Consider the following 19825-nt stretch of genomic DNA (forward strand, 5'->3'; position numbering starts at 1 on the left):
TCGTCACTTGCAATGGTAACAGGCTACAACCAAGTTCCATTTTCAGCCTTTTTTTTTTGTTGTTTTTATTTCACAAAAGGATGATTGTTGATTATTGATTCTAACCACTTCATCTCATCCCTTCTTCATTTTTTTTTTCTTTTATTATTGTTTGCTTTGAATCAAATGCCTCTACCAGTGGATTTTGCAAGGAATCAGGTATGATTCTTGCGTTTCCTCCTTTTATTCCTATGATGAACATGGATAGATTGAAACCCCTTGCCATTAGAAACATTGATTTGTTTATAAATGCTACAATCAAATGCCTCCGTTGATTTGTTTATAAAATGCTCGTGTGAAAACCTCTATAGACTTGGCAATTTATTTGCAGCAAAGAAAATGGCGTTTAATGGCCATGAAATGCTGTTTATACATTTTTTTATGTTTATAATTTTAACATATTCAAATATTCAATTCCATCTCATTAAATCCAACATTTAAGTTATTAATTTGTATTTATGTTCATTGAATCATATATTTAAGTCATTTTTGTTTTTTTTTATCGTTAAGTTCAATTAACTATATCTATACTTAATAAATTAATAATTCCAATAATATAAAATCTTATATTTTTAAAATCTACCTAGAAAAAATAGTGTTTTCATTTAGATGGTAATAAGAAATTAAACTATTTTGAATCAATCCATATTGCCACCACTACAAGAAAAATGGCTTAGGCTGGTGGTTTTTTTCTGGCGGTCTTATCTAATGTTAGGAAAGATCGGCAAATTCGAACAAAAAAATGACCTGTTTGGGAGCCGGCGGTCAAATTTTAATTAAAACAGGGATCACATAACGCACCACACATCCCAGCGTTTTTTATTGGCAAATAAAATTAAAAATAATAAAAATCGAGATATAATTTTAAGGGTCCCACCAAAATGGTTAAGTTGCGCCAAGAGAGGGGGTCGTTAATGCCAAACGACGAATCCCTCACTAAAAAATCTTCGGTTCCATGAATCTTGGTGCCATTACTTTCTTGGTTCCTTTGAGAATATACATCTTTCTCCCTCCACCGATTCAGAGAACTAAATCCCTAATCTCATGCCATTTATCTTCTTGCTTCTTCGAGCCTATCCTTCTCTCTTGACCGGTTCAGAGAACTACTTCGTGTCCTTCATTCTCAATGCTAGAACTGTGAAGCGATGAATAGTTGAAGCCACGAACATAGAGGTTGATTTGAATTCTAGACCGATGGAGAGAGGTCGATTTGAATACTCGACTGATTCAAAGAGGTCGATTTGAAGCAATGAACTTGTGAATACCCCACTTGAAGATTTGAAGCCAGGGAGTTTGCAGTGTACACAGAGAGTTCAATCAAATACCCACCGTTTTGAGGATTTGAAGCCAGAGAGTTTGCGGTGAAGACAGAGAGTTCAATCGAAGCTTCATTCCTGGCACTCCATTTCCGCTACTCAATTTGAATTTTTGTCTACTGATGCTTGTGTGATTTGAGTAGATGTGCTTATTTATTTGGTTAGTTAAGGCTGTTTAATCCATAATAGTAAATGTGGATTCTAGAACCCCTGTATATATTAGTATCTTGCTTTCATGAAGCCGTGTTTTAGATATGCTTGCCTTTAATATGTTTTTAAAATTTATCTTGACTTTAAGAATGTATGTTTAGAAATGCATTGCAAAATATTTATTATTGAAATTTCACCTTTCATTTAATTAAAATAAGGATTGATGGCAAAAAATTACTTAATGCAACTCATCTACAAGTCCAGCTTTTACTTTTAGTGCGATGACTTACCAGCTCAGAATTGCATAGACTTGGGAGTTGGTCTGGACTAATTTCGAAATGTTGTTATATAATTTACAAGATTTTAAGCTGGAAAGCTTAAATTGTTTTAATTGTATAACCGTATGTCCTGATCTGCATCAACCAACATTGTGATCAATACATTCACAGTCCTATCAGCTAAAGATAGATGACCAAAGACAATATAAGAGGAAAAAAATGGCAAGCACCAAGAACCAGCCTACCAATATGCCTAAGTCTAGCATAGTTTAAACCTAGAAGCATGGTGGTGATACTCTAGAACCTATCTATAAATGAAAGAATGCCATGCATATAAAACTAGCCAGAGAACTGATACATTTGCAAGAAAAAAAAAAAAAAAAAACAGAAGTTTAAAGCCAATATTCAAAAGTTTGAATAGATTTACATGCAAGGAGACACTTTACTGGTGTTCAGAATTACCTGACAAAATCTCTTTAGACTCCTTTGAGCAACCGATGAGTATACTTCGGTAAAGTAGTAGAAAACTGTCACAGAAAGTTCTAACTCAATTCAAGAGATCATTTGACTTGTTCCAGAAACGTATATAAATCAGCCAAAAGCTAAGTAAAAAATACTGAATTGATAAATAATACTGATATATAAACAAAGAAATCAATGTATTCTTCCAAAATTGTTGTCCTACTACAAGGTGACTTTAGTGTGCCATTAGATCTAACAGATGGGTTGGGTTCAAGTAGGACCAATGGACGGACAGGTTACGGTGAAGGGTTCAAATCCTTTCTTAACGTTATATAAAAAAAAAAATCCATTCTTAACATTTTTTACTATGTATATTATTTTTATAAAATATCTAATATATATGGATTTATAATTGGGTACCCTAAAGTCAATCTTATAGAATTTTATGTCCAGCTAGGGGCGGAACAGGTTGGGAGTATCCAAAAATTCCCGTGGAATTGCCATTCCTTTCAGATGTCAATATTCCTAGAGGTGTAAATCAGGTCATACAAGACCGACACGGCAAGACCCACATGTGGTTCATACAAAGTGTAGGCCGTGTTGTGCCGGTTCGCAGGTCGAGTCAGGCCATGTATCCCTTCCCCTTGGATATTTTGGGGGGTTGGCCTGACATGGCCCATGGCTCGAGCCTATGCGGGCCTGTGCCATGTCGTGCCACGGGCTGGCTAGTCCATGGGTCGAGCCTTGGGCCAGGTTGGGCCAAACCATGTTTTTTTTTTAATTTTTGAAAATATAATGAAATTTTTAACATAAATTAAAAAATATATACAAAAAATAGAAATGGATCTTAAAATTTTATTTTATATGAATTTTGATGTATACAATTGTTTTATATATAATAATAAAATTATATATTAATATATTATATATAATATACATATACATTATATATATATATATATTATATATAAAATATAAATATGGGCCGTGCTGACATGTGAGCCCCACAGTCTGCTCTGTCGTGCCATGCCGGGCCGACTCAAAATCGTGTCAGACCGTGCCGCCATTTACACCTATAAATATTCTTTTGTTGAAGTTTTGGTCATTTTTTTCACATTTAATTCCTGTTGCTATGCCTGAAACCAAATTTCAAGAAATCTCACCGAAATTTAAAATTGGATCTGCTCATATCTTTTTTGTTTCATTTGTTAATGAAAATATATTAAACGGTAGTGCATCTCTAATTCACCTTTTGCTCTATCCCTTTATTTAGAAAATTTTCTTTTTTTTTCAGTTTCTTTTGAAAATGAACTATAAAAAGTTTGTCTTGCTGCACGTCAAATTTTAATAGTTTGTTGAACGCTAGAATTTTTTATTGCAGCCGTTGTCTTTGCCTTCATATCCTAATCATCATTTTGTGAATTAATTAACATTTAACATTATGAGCAGGAGAACACTGTTGTTGCTTGTTGGCCAAAGTTTATCTTAGGGTCTATTTGATTTATAGTCAAAATCGGAATTAATCCTTCAAAATTAGAATCAGAATGGTCTATTTTCATAGTCTGTTTAGTTCAAACAAGAATGAAAATGAAAATTAGAATTAATAGAAATGAAATTTCATTTCCAAAAGAGAGACAGAGGATGGCCATTCCCTCAAATGAGGAAATATCATTCCAGCATGAATAAGACTCTTCTACCCAACCAAATAATTGGAATTGGACCATTCCAATTCTGATTTCAAACCCCTATTCCCGTGACCCAAACAGAGCCTTAATGTTTTTATATACAAAATCCTATTTCAATTTATAGGTTTTAGTTTCTTTCTGGGCTGTGTACAATTCGGCTAGAACCTCAGTCGGATACCCTTTGAAGATTTTACATTGTATCCGATTTAGGTTGGGCCGATTGAAATTTTAACAAATTTTCAATCCGAATTTGCCCAAATTGCACCGCTACCTGTACCATGGTCATATGTCGAAAGGTCCACCCAAATCCAGGTCCAGGTCCACATATGAATGATAACAATGGATTCGGTTCTAGCTTAATCCGTGTAGGATGAATCCATATCCAATCCATTTCTACATCCAGATTGGATTATGTGGTTGGATAGCAAAGTAGCAGGCATATATGGTTAGACCCATGCCTGCTCTAGATTTTGGCTGCATCCTCCATATATGGGAATGGATTAGCGTCAGGTACCGGGCCGACTGCTCCATCAGTCCATTGTATGCCTAACTCTTAAATTTTAAGGCTACATTTGTTTGTAATGTAAATCCAAATCAGTAAAAATGTTCAAAATATCAATAAGGCCGATGTGTACAGAGGCGTATTGGCCTGTATCAAAGCTTATTTCTTTAATTTTTTTTAATTTTTTCTAAATTTAGGTGTCGTTTGATTGCACTTTTTCAGAGGTCTGAATCTGAAAATGTTACTTTTCGGACATCACCCCTTGTTTGGTTTTACTTCTTAAAATTGGTCTGAATTTTATTTTCAGATTTGAGAATAATAGACCTTGGGCCGGCTCTTAACGCGCTCAAATGCATTTCAAAGCCGGTACATAGTCCAAAATATCCTTACAATATTTTGGAATTCTCTCTCTCTCTTCGCCCTGTCTTCCTACCACTGCCGCTGCAACTTGCAGTAGCTCTCTCTCTCTCTCTCTCTCTCCCTCCCCTATCTCCCCACCACCGCCACCGCCACTACAACTTGCAGCGGTGACTCTTTCTCTCTCTCTCTCTCACTATTGCTCTCGCTTTCTCTCTCTCTCTCTCCCTCTCCTGTCTTCCCACCATTGCCACCGCCGCTACAACATGCAACAGCGATGGTCCGGTGAATAATAATAATAATAATATTTTTGTTAAACATTAATTATTTTTATTAAATTTACTTGTGTTAATTATTTTTATCAACTAGCAATTTTTTATTATTTCATTAATTTTTAAAAATTATCTTAATTTTTATTTATGTAAATTATTAATTAGTATTATTAATTTATTAATTTTTATTTGTATTATTTCAATATTATTTTGAGGTTAAAAATTATTTTTAATGAGATAATGCAAATTGAATTCAACATTTCCAAATAGTATGTTTTAGGGGTAAAATAGTAAAATTAGTAAATTTCAGATGGTAAATGGTTGATCCAATACAAACAAACTTATGAATTCAGTTCCTCTAAAAAGTAGAAAAGCATTTATGCCTCTTTTCAGATTTCAGACACATTTAATATCTTTTTAACTTTTCGGATCTGAATTTTCAGATTTGTCAAATGCCACCTTAATTCAGAGGGGTTGGTTTAAGATTTGTCTATCCCCTGAACTGGGTTAAACCCTGAAACACCCCTTGTAGGGACGTATCAAAAAGCCCCCGAAACGGCCCAATATATATCAAAATTTCAAACCTTGCGAATCAGATATAAATTTTGCATCCAATCAGTTTTGCTTCTTATTTGTGATAATGATTTGCATTCTTACCTGATGCAAAATTTGTATTTTCTGTTTCATTTGCATCCATTAGCCATGCACATTTTGCATCTAAAAACTAATGCAAAATTTGCACTTCCTCCTACCTTAATCATCATATAAAGTGGGGATTACGTCAATTTGGTTCCTAATTTCCCCAAACAGACAAAACTATGTATTTTGCAAAGGAGATTTGTTCCGCAACCAAACAGAGCCTAATGCATTGAATTGTAATGTAAGTTTTGGGATTCAAGTTCCTAAGTACCCCGTAAAGCAACTTGACTCTTGGAATATCTTCTATTATTTCAGTCATTGAAAAGCTGAAGTATAGTGAGAACTGAGAAGTATGTATATAAAAGCTGTTTCCCCATGTGTAACAGTTCTCTTTGTTTTAGAAGTCAAGTCAGAACTCATATCAAGTAACAGAATTCAAGTTCGTGTTACCTTATCCACCATTAATAGGCTCATGGTTCAGCCCAACAACCATCGTCATAGATCAGAAGGTCACATGACCCGTTCTGAAAAAGTAGATTACCTTTAGCGATTGAAAACAAACGAAAGGAAAATGTCTCCCCACCTTCCACTACTAGCACGCCTGACGCCGCTACATCCTTGCCTGGGATAATGTTACAAACGTCCGAGACACGCAGAGTACTTATTCCAACTTTTCTTTCATTTTCAGTGTAAATAATATTCATGAAACAAATCAATTTATTATTCATCTCAACTCAAGCTCCAGCCGCCTACACCCCCAAAAGATGCTTAATTTGATCCCTCTATTTGGTTGAGACCAATGGAAATTGGAAAAGTATCCATTTGTTGATGAATCGGAGCTTGTTTGGTTGTTAACTTTTACATATTCCTTCTAAGTTCCAAGGGGAAATTATATGGTTCAATCCAAGGACATAGAAACTGGACCCCACTCATCATAATGCCCACGTGGATAATTGTCTCGTCTACTTGATTTTTTTCATCTCTAGTGGGCCATTTGGCCCATCTAAGAGTCTGGTAGCTCATGAATTCAACTGTCTCCATCAGTATGCCTTCTGGTTCTTCCAAGAATCCAAGGTATTGGTCTCCAGTAGATTGAGAATGATGGGTTTCACGTCTCTGTATCAAAGGAATGACATTGATGTAGTAGAATTTGTAAAAGCGGATGTCTCTTTATCAAAGCAATGCCCTTGATGGGCCGGTTGACGGATGACTTGGAAGTTGGGTCAACCCAGGAATCTTCCAAGTGGTAGCTTAAATGGACCAGGACCACTAGGGCTCGGCTCTTTGTGGGCTACCTAATAGCCCATTATCCCTTGCCTATTAGGCTATTACCAAACTAAAATCCCTATTTCTTCCTTTCAAAAGTTCTCCATGCCATCATGATTCATTAGCAACATGAGCAAAAGCCTACTCGAATGCCCGAAGGCACAAAGGATGCCAATGAGACAGGTTCGGTATGGTTCTGCTTAACCCGAACCGAATTTAACCATACCTGTCCCATCCCATGTAGAGCTGGCCGGGTCAGTGTTGGTGCAGGGTAGGGTAAGATGAAAGATGAAAAAAATTTAATAAAAATAATAAGAATAAAAGATAAAAGCACTTTTATTTATAAAAAAATATTGAAATGCATATGATATGGAAATCTTGAAATGACAAATACCCTATCCCTCATCCCACCCAAACCCATTAAAAAAATTATCTTTTTTATTTTGTCTAAACTTTCTTTCTATTCTGATTTTCCTTACTAGTCAAATTATTATTTTTTAATCTAATTTTCTTTTACTTCTCACTTTCTTCACAACCAAACACAATATTAATGAATAATATTGATTATGGTAGAGGAAATTAGTGGAGTATAACAACGTAGGCAATACACCAAGATAATCTCTCTGAATGATCACCAAAATTGGCCTCCCTAATCCCCAACTACTCCCCTAAGAAAAGAAAATTTTAAGTATAAAAATAAAAGCAATAGAAATAGCAACTACTAATTCTGCTACTATTTATCCTTTTGGTGAATAGGGCCAATAATTCCCTTGCAATTTATCTACAAAAATCAATGTTTTGACTTTTGTAGAACTGGACTGCACATAGAACCAGAAAAGGCCATCTTGCTTTAGCCAGCAATTCAGCCACAGAATTCCTGTTTTCCTAAGGCTCAGTTCGAAAAGAGTACAAATACAAATATGTACAGTACAAATACATACAAAATATAAGATTTTGCACTCTAAATTTTTGTATTTATATTCCTTTCGAAAAAAATATAAATACAAATACAATGCAAATACATACAAAATAGTGCAAAATACTTGGTTTTACACTCTACATATTTGCATTTATACTTTTTTTAAACTGAGCCTAAATTTCATTGAATAGAAAAGGGGTTCAGTTGTAGTAGACCCTTGTCAATGCCTGACTTCATCCCATTTTCAAAACATTAGGCTCAATTTGGAAAGAGTACTAATACAATGTATATACATATAAAATAATAGAAAATACAATATTTTGCACTCTATATATTTGTATTTGCATTCTTTCCAAAGTGAAACAAGCTGCTTCGACAAACTGCTGCAAATTCATTGCATTTATCCATTAGTATTCGGATTTAAATACTTGGATCAAAATGGAATATTATATACCATTAACTAATTAAAATAAATGATCAAATTATTCTATATTATTAATAAATAAATTAGAAACGACTTTGATATATTATACCATGAATAAATAAATAAATAAACTAGTAAATATACAAATCATAATTAGATCAGATTGGATTGGAATGGGTCTCATACCTTTTCTAATTATATATGGGTCAAATTTGGATGGTCTTAAAGCTATATTTGATTTGACAGAAAATAAGAGAAAAAATAAAAAATTGAGGGAAAGTTCTCAAAGTTTCCAGCCTAATGGTATTGGAGTTGATGTCAAATTCAGACAACCATTTGTAATCGTGTAGGAAGGTGGGATTGGAATTTATTAATACCTATACACACCTTGTATCACCATCACCATATGAATGCAGCTCTTTTACTCTCTCTAAATGTAGTCAAACCACAAATTTTTTCTTGTGATTCACCAAATCTTTCAATTTAGAGCCAGTCCATCTCATTCACTTGAAGCAATGGAAAGATTTTTCCAGTGATGTAATGGCTCATCTGCCCTCAAGTTATTCATTACAGATAGGACTTGACCTGAGAATGAAGAAGACTTAAATATACCAATAAGAAAAAAAAGACTTAGATATAAAATGTCTTTCTCAAGTCATGGTCCTCTTCATGAGATTCCATATCCTCTCATCATAGTCTATGCCTTCGATTGTTTCCTATACAAATGGAAGAAATTAAGAATTGCATCACTAAAATATAATGGACGTTGACAATTGTCAGCATCTTTTAGACAATGTCAACCTATTTTTTTAGAAGGTATAGGGATTTGTATGGCCTATGGTCCTTCCGGAACCATGTTATATGTCAAGAAATCATGCAATTTAAAAGCTTAAGTTGTTAAGTGAGATTCTTAAATAGAGTTTTATTCTCTAACATGCTCTCTCGCATGAAAGTTCATTGGGTTTGAAGCATGGATAAGCACAGGCCCACCCATACCTTTCATGAAATTTAATTAATTATAATGGGGTGGTGAGATCAAACACTAGACCACATGGTCATATAAGCTCTAATACCATGTGAAGAAACTGTTCAACCAGTGGTTGTGGAGCCATGAATTTTCTTTCCTTTTCTTTGGGTGGAGGGGGGGGGGGGGGGGGAGTCAAGAAAATGAGATAGGGAGGAGAAGAAATAGGGGTGGTCAAGGATGTAACTGAATAGAATAATATTTAATTGCTTTAAAAATAGTTTCAAGAAAATGTCATATGTCACATTTTTTCATGTGTCCAACAAGAAATTTGTGGCATTACCGGTAAGGTTCTAACTTGAAAGTATTGATACACCTATACACACAAATATGTGTATCAGGCATTTTGGGGATTAATACACTTTTTTTTCTTTGTTTCATATCTCTACAAGGGGTTTATGATACATGTATTTTACATTGAAAAAAAAAATCAAAATTTCAAAAATCCTAAAAGTAACCGATTAAGGTCCATTTATCAAATTAGGGAAATCTAGATATGTGCATTCCAATAGTCTGAACCCATATTCTATGAATTGAAGAGACAGTCATGCAAGTAGGCAACTAGTGGAGCAAGAGGGTAATGTAAATTCCAGTAGAACCGTATTCATCACTAGGCCATTTTGGTTGTTCTCATCAATGTTTGGAATCTTTGTTCTGGATTTTGTTCACACTAGTAAATGTGAACCTACCATGGCAACCTTAGAGGATGATAATGATGATAATATGTGTTCAAAATTTTCTTCAACTTTGTGAGAGAGAATTGAATTTAGTGAGAAAAATATCTTAAATATAAGATTTAATGGGAAAGAAAGAGAGTTAATGAACATTAAATGTAGTAATTAATGATAGGAATTGATTGAAGTGAAAAGTAGTAGTCCAAATTACATTTTGGCTCTCACAATTAGAAGGGAACCAAGTTAAAAGATAGGGATTTTTTGTTTTTTGCAATATTTTATATTTATTTCTATTTTAAAATTTTTATTATTTAACTATGGCATATTAGGTTGATCCATTTGACTTAAATGGTTTAATTGCTTACTTGCCACTTAGCTGATGAAGAACAATTTCATTATTTGGTTGGTTTTAAATAATATGGGTTTATATTGTCAAAAGTATTGGATATAAATCTAATTAGTAGAATTCATCAACCGATTGTGACTCAGTTGGTAGGATCTTTGACTCATAGTACAGACCTGGGATTAAGTCCTATTGCCCACCAAGATTGGGGGTTAAGGAGGTGGGGGATGGGCTACCCCCGTTTCGTAGCCCCGTGAAGCCAAAAAAATAGTAGAATTCAATGTTGAGAAAAATATCTTAAATATAGGATGAGAATTAAATGAAGTGAAAATTAGTAGTTCAAACTACATTTTGACCTTCACAATTAAAGGGGATTAAATCCAAAGGTAAGGGCATTTTAGTCAAAAAGAAAAACTCCACAAGCTCATTTATGAAACTTTAGTCAGATTCTAGTAAGTGTGCACGTACTTTGCACATGGCAAATTTTGATGGTGATAGTAAATAGTATGTTTCTAAAATTTTTTATATTTCTCTGTCTATAAAAATTATTCTTATTTGTCACACTTATTTTTGTTTAATATGATGAATATATGATATTAGAGATGTGCCCAAATATTTTTTACAATTTTTTTTGTATATTTTAAACTTTTATATGTTTTCATTTTTTAATTATTATTATTATTGTTATTTAATTACGACATCAGGGGTTTACACATTTGACCCAAAAAGGTTGAATTATTGACTTGCCACAAAACATTAATACAACTCTATTGTGTTGGTTTTAAATTAATATTTTATTTCTATCACCAATAAAATAATTATTTTTTATCACACTTTTGTTAATATGGTTAATTAATATAGTATTCAATGAAAGAATGAGAGTAAACACCCAAAATATGAGACTTAATGGAGGGAATTGAATGAAGAAAAATGTAGTAGTTCAAGTTATATTGTGCCCTTAGAGAGGAAGTAAATTAAAAAATAAGAGCATTCTAATCAATAATAGGATTCAGTGAATGTTAATGGGAGTTAGTACTTTTGACCTCAATTAGAGAGATACCAAATTTAGAATTTGGGGTATTGTAATCAAGAATAGGATTCAATGAATCCTAATATGAGTTAATACCTTAAATATAAGATTTAATGAGAGGGATTTGAATGAAGAGAAAATTAGTTGTTCAAATCACATTTTTGTTCTTAAATTACTAGTAAATGTGGACGTGCATTGCACATTGAAATTTTAAATTACAATGACAATTATTATCAACACCATTATTACTATAATAATAATAATAATAATAATAATAATAATAATAATAATAATAATAATAATAATAATAATAATAATAATAATAATAATAATAATAATAATAATAAAATAATAATAATAATAATAATAATAATTATTATTATTATTATTTAATTTTGTATTTCATATGATGAAATTATTAATGTCCCCAAATGTTTTTGATAAAATTATATACTTTTCAATTTTTGTGTTCATTTTTTTTAAATATTTATTATTTAATTAATGACATCACCATGAGTTTATTTGAAAATTTTGATCATTGACCCACCATCTAGATAGGAAAATAGCATTGCTTTTAGATCAATTTTAAATTATATATTTCATCTACTTTATATAAATAACGTTTGCCTATCATACTTAATTTGTATTTGATATAATTAATATATAATATTAGATATGTGTCCAAATTTTTATAATTTTTATATTTTTGATTCTTTGTACATTTTTTTTTAATTTATTATTTGACTATGACATCATTGGTTAATCGATTTGACCCAAACAACTAACCCACCACCCAAACCATTTATTATTGCATTTCCATCACTGATAAAATTATGTATAATACTTATTTTTGTTCAATATAATGAATGTATAATATTATAAATGGTCCCAATATTTTATTTTATATATATATATATATATATATATATATATATATATATATATCTATAGATCTATAGATCTCTCTCTCTCTCTCTCTCTCTCTATCTATCTATCTATCTATCTATCTATCTATCGCTATCTCTCTTTATCTGTCTCTTGCTATCTCTAGCTATCAATCTATATGTGTGTGTGTGCCCAAATTGTTCTCTAATTTTTTTGTTATTTTTTGTTTTTATTTTAAAAATTTTATTATTTAACTATGACATCATTTAATTTAATTTCAAGGTTTATTTTTTATTTGTAATTCCATTTTCATCATTTAATAAAAATATTTAGTATAATGAATATATAATATTAGAGATATGTGTTATTCATTTTTCTTATATGTTTATATATTATTTATTTTGATTTTTTATTATTTGATTATGGCATTATTAATTAACCCATTTGACCCAAATGGTTGAATTGCTTGCCCACCATTGGGAGGGAAGAAAATGGTTTTATTTTCAATTTATTTATTTTTATACTATTAAAATCATTGTTATGGATTTAATTAATAGAATTTAATGATGATAAAAATATACCTTAAATATAGGATTTAATGAGAGAATATACCTTAGATATGAGACTTAATAAGAGAGAATAAGAAAATAATTTTTTTTTCCAATTTGTTTTAAATTTTATATTCTATTTCCATCATTAATAAAAGTATTTCTTATTTATCATACTTATTCTTGTCTAATATGATGAATATATGTTATTAAAGATGTTCCCAAAATTTTCTTTAATTTCTATATTTTTTGTATTTTATCAAATTTTAATTTTTTATTATTAAACTATGGTAACAATGCAACATGGGTTGGCCTATTTGACCCAAAGTTCTTTAATTCCTTACCACTACATAAAAATACTGCTTTTCCAAGTCTATTTCAAAAGTACAAGTTTTTATGTTATTAGAATTATTTATGTATGGATTTAATTAGTGGAATTTAGTAATTAAAAGAAACAAAAATGCCTTAAATGTAAGGTTAAATGAGGGTGAATGAGAGTTAATAACTTAGATGGAATTTAATGAGGGGGAATTGAATACGATGAATAATAGTATTCAAATTACATTTTCTACCCTCATAATAGATAGGGGCCCTATTTCAAAAATGGGGTATTTTAGTCCAAAAAAATTCTAAAAATCTTACACCATATTTGTACTTTTTATAGTAGTATAGATAGAACATTAGGGCAACCAAATTCATTAATTGGGGTATTTTAGTCAAACAAAAAATTTCACTCTCATTCACACATTTAATGATAGTATATATATAATACCTTAAATGTAAAACTTAATGAGATGGAATTGAATCTGGAGAAATGCAGTAGCTCAAATTATATTTTATATTCTGACAATTAGAGAGAGAGAGAGAGAGAGAGAGAGAGAGAGAGAGAGAGAGAGAGACCAAATTCAGAAATAGGGGCATTCTAGTCAAGAATAGGATTCATGAATGTTAATGGGAATTAATATCTTCAATATAAAACTTAATGAGAAGATAAAAATGAAGAAAACAGTAGTTGTTTAAATTATATTTTTGTCCTTAAATTAGAGAGCAACCAAATTAAAAAAATTAAGGTATTTTAATAAAACAAAAAGTCCACTCTCATTCACATTTACCCACAAGAATCTTACTCACACTTACCAACACATCACTACAGTTGTACATCATAAACATCTCCCTATGAATACGAGAGATGTTTTCAATGTGGGGTTTGATAAATTTGCTTCACAATTTAATTAATTATTAATTTACTTTTGTGCCCATTGACTTTCACGATTTGTTCATTGGTGGTTTGAACTTTGAAGTGCTGATATTAGACTTGGCAAAAAGTTGACCCAACCCGCGAACCTGACCCAACCCAATCCGAAAAAAATAAGGTTATGGGTCAACTCGTTGACTCGATTGTTAGGTCTAATTGGGATTATTTATGCATTGAAGAAGTTTCCATTCTTCATTTTTTCTATTTAGCCTTTACTCTTTGAATTGTTAAATGTTCAAATTTTATTATTTTATATTTGAAAATTTAAGGTTAATTCCTTTAATTTTGACATTTTTCAGATATTTAATCTTTATTTTTTAAATTAATTTTTTTTTGGGATAACCCGAATTGACCCATGGGTCAACCCTAATCCAAACATTTAGGATTAGGGTATAGTATTTGGCAACCCAACCCGAAGTTCAACCCGATCCAAAATCAGCCCGAAGTGTATTGACCCAACCCGAACCCGAACCCGACCCACCCAACCCAATTGCCAGGTCTGGCTGATATATTTATTTTATGCGACCAATTTGCCAAAGAAAGGAAGAAAAAGTTGATCCATTTCTACCCCTTCCTTCTAAAGAAGAAAATTTGGTGTTAGTCATAGACCTTTTGAAAAGTATAAAAGATTAAAAGCCACGGATGCCTATAACCCCCCTCCGTGTCTAAAATTAAATGTTTCTACAAATACAATTTATATATTAGTCTCAACGCTTAAAAGGTCTTTGAATTTGCTTTTCTACTTTTCTATAAACATTCTAGCATTTATTGTCTGGACTAGAAAATTAATTACAGAATCTGAGCAAGAAATACGAACAACATTTTGTGGAATAAATGTTTATTCCATCTATCTCCTGGCTGCTTTGGAATGATATCCAAACGCTACCCCAAGTGAGCCGAGAACCAGAAAATTTGAAAAAATGAAGAAATATTAATCGTGAAGAAGAAGATATCTGTCTGGGCTGTTTTGTAATTAAAGACGTGGTTGGGGTCCTCCCGAACCCAACCGGACTACCCAATTAATGCTGATTGGGTTGACATATCCCTAACTCCCAACCCGAGAGATCTGAGCCCCAGAAACAAGAACAAAGAAAGACAGAGGTGCGGGTCGTAACGTCGTAATGGGTTGATATATATGTCACCGTGCCAAGAATTGGCCCATTTCCAGCACGGCAGCCACGTATAGCCTTACTAGAAAGTAGCGATAGTGTTTTCATTTTCCTTGATCGTGCTCGAGAGAGATGTAGACTTTGATAATTTCCAGTGGGATTAGGTGGAGACCCTTGACAAATTGGTGCCTACTCTCACCAAATAATCTCCACCAATTTATACGTCCCCAGTTCTGAAAAGAACCCATATATGGCCAAATGGATTTAAATGTTGATGAAATTAGTTTTCCAGTTTCTTTTGTGAAATGGCTGAAATTTCTAAGGTCTGTAAAACGTTTTACCTGCCAAAAAATCGCTAGATTTTGTGAAAAAATGCTAAGAGATGAGATGACAGCTGAGAGAGATACAAGTAAACACTCACCACAAGAGGGTAAACAAACACTCAGTCAAGCAAGCAAACGGACAAAAGAGATGAGATATGATAAAGGAAATCATACAATGACACCCTTTCTTCTCTTTCTCTCACTTGCCTCTTTCGACTTTTCTTTTACTTTTTTATAAACATCGAAGCCCACTAAAAGAAAAGGATGGTTCTTCTCATGCTCATCGAAGCCTCCATCCATCCATCCTCCATCCTTTACAGATACTCGAAGCATCGATTATAGAAATACCATTCACTTGCGCTAAAGTTGAAAAAAAAAAAAAAGAAACTGAATTACATTCCTCAGTCCTCGCTTTCTTTTTCCCCACAAAGCTCTTTTCCTTTCTCTCCCTCCTTCTCCCCTTCCTCTTCTTCTTTAGTTGTTTCTTTCAGGCTAAAGAAGAAGACTAGATGATGATGAAGGCTCTTTTGTTCCTTATCATATCTTTACCCTTCTCATGGGTTCCTACCACACGAGCAGATCCAAAACTAATCAGCCCATCCAGGATGAAAATGTTTGTGGATGAGCTTCCAGACATGCCCAGAGTTCAAGGTTTCGACTTCAAAAACGGTGTACCAGTATCAAAATCGCTAACAATCGGCATGTTCCAGAAGAAATGGGTAAGAGTACATATCTCTATTATTCATCTCTTGAAGCTAAAACTTTTTTTTTTTGGTATTCGGTGCTATTCACCATTAACAATTTTCCCCTGAAACAAACCGGCTAACACACCAACGAGCCAGCCCTCGGTTGATTGAAGCTAAAACTCTGGGTCTACTTGTTTTTCTGTTTCTTCTTTCTTCCTTTCTTCAGTTCTTCTTCTAGTAATCTACTCTACATTCACAACTCAGGCGCTCAACTATATTATTATGTTCACAATTCTCAAGTGAACTCTGCAAGCTCACAGAACTTTTCACCTTCCTGAGTATCAATCTGCGATTGCAGTTGCAGAAATGGTGTTTTCTGTGTGTCCCCTGCGTTTTCTTTCACACCACCATCACCATGAGAAACCAGATGGGTTAGACTTATCACTTAACCATGTGGCCACATGTGAATCCCCATTAAATGCTTGCAGGCGTCACTACATGAAACTACGTACCCTTTTATTCATGGGCTTTGTGAGTTGTTATAAACTTTGTTGGTAGATTGGTTCCAACTCCCAAGAATCAGGCAGGCTTCATTCCGTCTGATTGACGAAAATGGACTCAGGACTCTGGAGGAGAACGAGATGAATAACAGATCTCCCATCACTGGGCCCCACGTTATGGTAGGAACTAGGAACCTGAGCCACATATCTTTGTGGTTGACTGGTTGCCTATCATCAGTACCAGCATGCCCGTCTGCCGTCTGATTGCCATTTTGTACTGTCCTCCCGTCCGGACCTACCTACCTATGAAACTTGTGTCGACGATTTTGCCCAGTTGATCGTTGCCTATATATTTCAATCAGAAACCACTCGCAAATCACAACCCATATCGAAGATTTCAAATTTGAAGAATTGAATAACTCGGTCCACTGTCAGTCTCTGAGAGAAAAAAAAAAAAAAAAGAAACTCTCCGAGTCTCTGGAGAACCACGAATCTGCTCATAACAATGTCGGAGTGCGCACAGTAATACAAAATTAATTACTTTTAAAATTTTAATTAATGTTTGTGTCATTGGTTTGCAGAAATTCCATAGAGATCTCCCACCCACAACGGTTTTCGCTTATGGAACTTCCCAGAAGACCGCTACTGTACCGGGTCCAACAATCGAGGCCCTTGATAACGTCGAAACCTCCGTGACGTGGAAAAATCACCTCCCTTCAAAACATATCTTACCATGGGATCCCACCATCCCAGCTGCCATTCCCAAGAAGGGGGTTCCCACGGTTGTGCATCTACATGGTGGCATTAATGAACCCTCAAGTGATGGGCACTCTAATTCGTGGTTCACCGCTGGATTCAAAGAGAGGGGCCCCACTTGGACCAGGAAAAAGTATCGCTACCGTAATGCTCAACATCCGGGCACCTTGTGGTACCATGATCATGCGATGGGATTAACGAGAGTCAACCTCCTAGCCGGCCTCATCGGGGCCTACATTGTCCGTCATCCTGAGGTTGAGGTCCCGCTTGGACTTCCCCATGGCGATGAGTTTGATCGTCCGTTGGTGGTCTTTGATCGTAGCTTCCGCACCGATGGTTCCATCTACATGAATTCCACCGGAAACAATCCGTCCATACATCCGCAGTGGCAACCGGAGTACTTCGGCGATGCAATCATCGTCAACGGAAAAGCGTGGCCTCGGATGACGGTACGCCGTAGGAAGTACCGATTCCGCATCATCAACGCCAGCAACGCCCGGTTCTTCCGATTTTTCTTCAGCAACGGTCTGAGATTTATCCATGTCGGATCTGACTCATCTTACTTATCTCGACCAGTCACGACCAACAAACTCCTCCTGGCCCCATCCGAGATTGCTCATGTGATCATCGATTTCTCTACATCAACATCTGATGTGGCGATCTTAGCCAATGATGCACCGTACCCGTACCCTGATGGCGATCCGACGGACGAGATCAACGGTAAGGTTATGAAGTTCGAAATCACAGGAGAACGCGTAGTCGACACATCTCGTGTCCCAGCGAAATTGATAGCGTATCCCAATCCCGATGTGTCAAGTGCTTCAACTACTCGATACATCGCGATGTACGAGTACACAACGCCAGAGGATGAGCCTACTCACCTGTATCTGAACGGGAAGTCGTACGATGATCCAGCAACGGAGTTTCCAAGGTCGGGGACAACCGAGATCTGGAACGTGATCAATCTGACGGACGACAACCACCCGTTACACGTTCATCTGGGATTGGTTGCTGCTTTGGAACAGACGGAGCTGGTTGACCGTGATAAGTTGACAGACTGCATGAAGAAGGAGAACGATGCAATAAAGTGCCAACTAAGCAAGCACGCACGTGGCGAGAGACTCACCGTGCCAGCTCAGGAGAGAGGGTGGAAGAACGTGTTCAAGATGAGACCGGGTTACGTGACCAAGATCCTAGTCAGATTCTCTCTCATCCATTCAAATGCATCATATCCGTTCGATGCTACAGAGGAGCCTGGCTACGTTTACCATTGCCACGTAAGCTATTTCCTCTCCTATAGTCCTATATTAGGTGCTTAGAATTAGAAGTTAGAACCGGATTGGTATGGGGAATATCCAACCTATCCATTTGGATCGGGTGCTTATAATACTCTGTCTGACTGACTGATGGGTCCGGCCTGTTGGGCCCGAGGAAAAGAACAGACCCAATACAGAGGAGCTTGGGTTAACGTGGACTGCCCAGTAGCCATAAGTGGAGGGATAGGAAAATCAAGGATGAGATAGAAAAAACTTGAAAGAACTTTTTGTTTTTTGTTTCTTGACTGCAATTCAAAGCACTTTTTGTTGCTTGTGAGAAAGTTGTCAAGAAAAGCTCCTCCTTCCGTAACGTTCTGTCAGGTTTTGTTTGGTCCAGAACCCACATAATAATGCAAAGTAAAGAGGATAGACTATAGGGGCCTACTTGTTAACCACCCCAACCTAACTAATTAGAGAAGAAAATGAAAAAGAAGAATCGGTTAAACCACTTAAACAATAAAGCGGCTGCTTAGGCTCAGTTTGAAAGGAGTACAAATACAAATATACATAGTATAAAATAATACAAAATACAGAGTTTTGCGCTCTCCATATTTATATTTGTACCTTTTCCAAACTGAGCCTTAAGTAATTAAGTTTTGTGAATTGTAGATAGCGATATATGTTTGTTTGTAGTTGTAGAGAAAGCCCAACTTTGAAGATGTTGTTAGATTATTTTGGTTATGTTTTTAAGTCCCTTTCATCGCTGTGTTAACCTTTTTCTTTGTCCCTTTTCTTGGTGCAGATCTTGGATCATGAAGATAATGTGATGATGAGGCCTTTGAAATTAATCTCTTGAGTAGTGGGCTGGACCCCACAAAGGGGGAGGGATTATGTGTGAAGACTGAAGAGCCTATGATGGTACTTGTAACCCATGATTAAATCACCCAATATCAAACTGGGATTAGAGTGTATTCATTGGGCCTCAGGCCCAACATGGAATGAGGTGCATATTCATATTGTTCCCAACAACAAAACTAATGAAATAAATCCCTATACTGTAAATTAGATGTTTCATAATGTTCTTGACTTGAAATTAATAGGCAGGGATTTTTCTTTTCTCGGTAAAA

At 34.6% G+C, this 19825-nt stretch overlaps 1 protein-coding gene across 1 annotated transcript; it reads left to right on the top strand.

Annotated features, from left to right (window-relative positions):
• Positions 1 to 15826: 15826 nt before the first annotated feature.
• Positions 15827 to 19825, top strand: LOC104587786 (multicopper oxidase LPR1-like). Its single transcript, XM_010245508.3, has 3 exons — positions 15827 to 16219; positions 17268 to 18719; positions 19501 to 19825. Exons 1-3 carry the CDS (start codon positions 16010 to 16012, stop codon positions 19552 to 19554), a joined length of 1716 nt encoding a protein of 571 aa, XP_010243810.1. The 5' UTR covers positions 15827 to 16009; the 3' UTR covers positions 19555 to 19825.

The sequence above is a fragment of the Nelumbo nucifera genome, chromosome 4, assembly GCF_055504915.1.
Source record: "Nelumbo nucifera cultivar China Antique chromosome 4, China Antique-T2T, whole genome shotgun sequence".
In the NCBI taxonomy this organism is placed as follows: Eukaryota; Viridiplantae; Streptophyta; class Magnoliopsida; order Proteales; family Nelumbonaceae; genus Nelumbo; species Nelumbo nucifera.

Coding starts and splice junctions, on each gene's coding strand:
- LOC104587786 (XM_010245508.3), top strand. CDS start 16,010: ATGATGATGAAGGCTCTTTTGTTCCTTATCATATCTTTACCCTTCTCA. Junction 16,220..17,267: donor GCATGTTCCAGAAGAAATGG/GTAAGAGTACAT, acceptor ATTGGTTTGCAG/AAATTCCATAGAGATCTCCC. Junction 18,720..19,500: donor GCTACGTTTACCATTGCCAC/GTAAGCTATTTC, acceptor TTCTTGGTGCAG/ATCTTGGATCATGAAGATAA.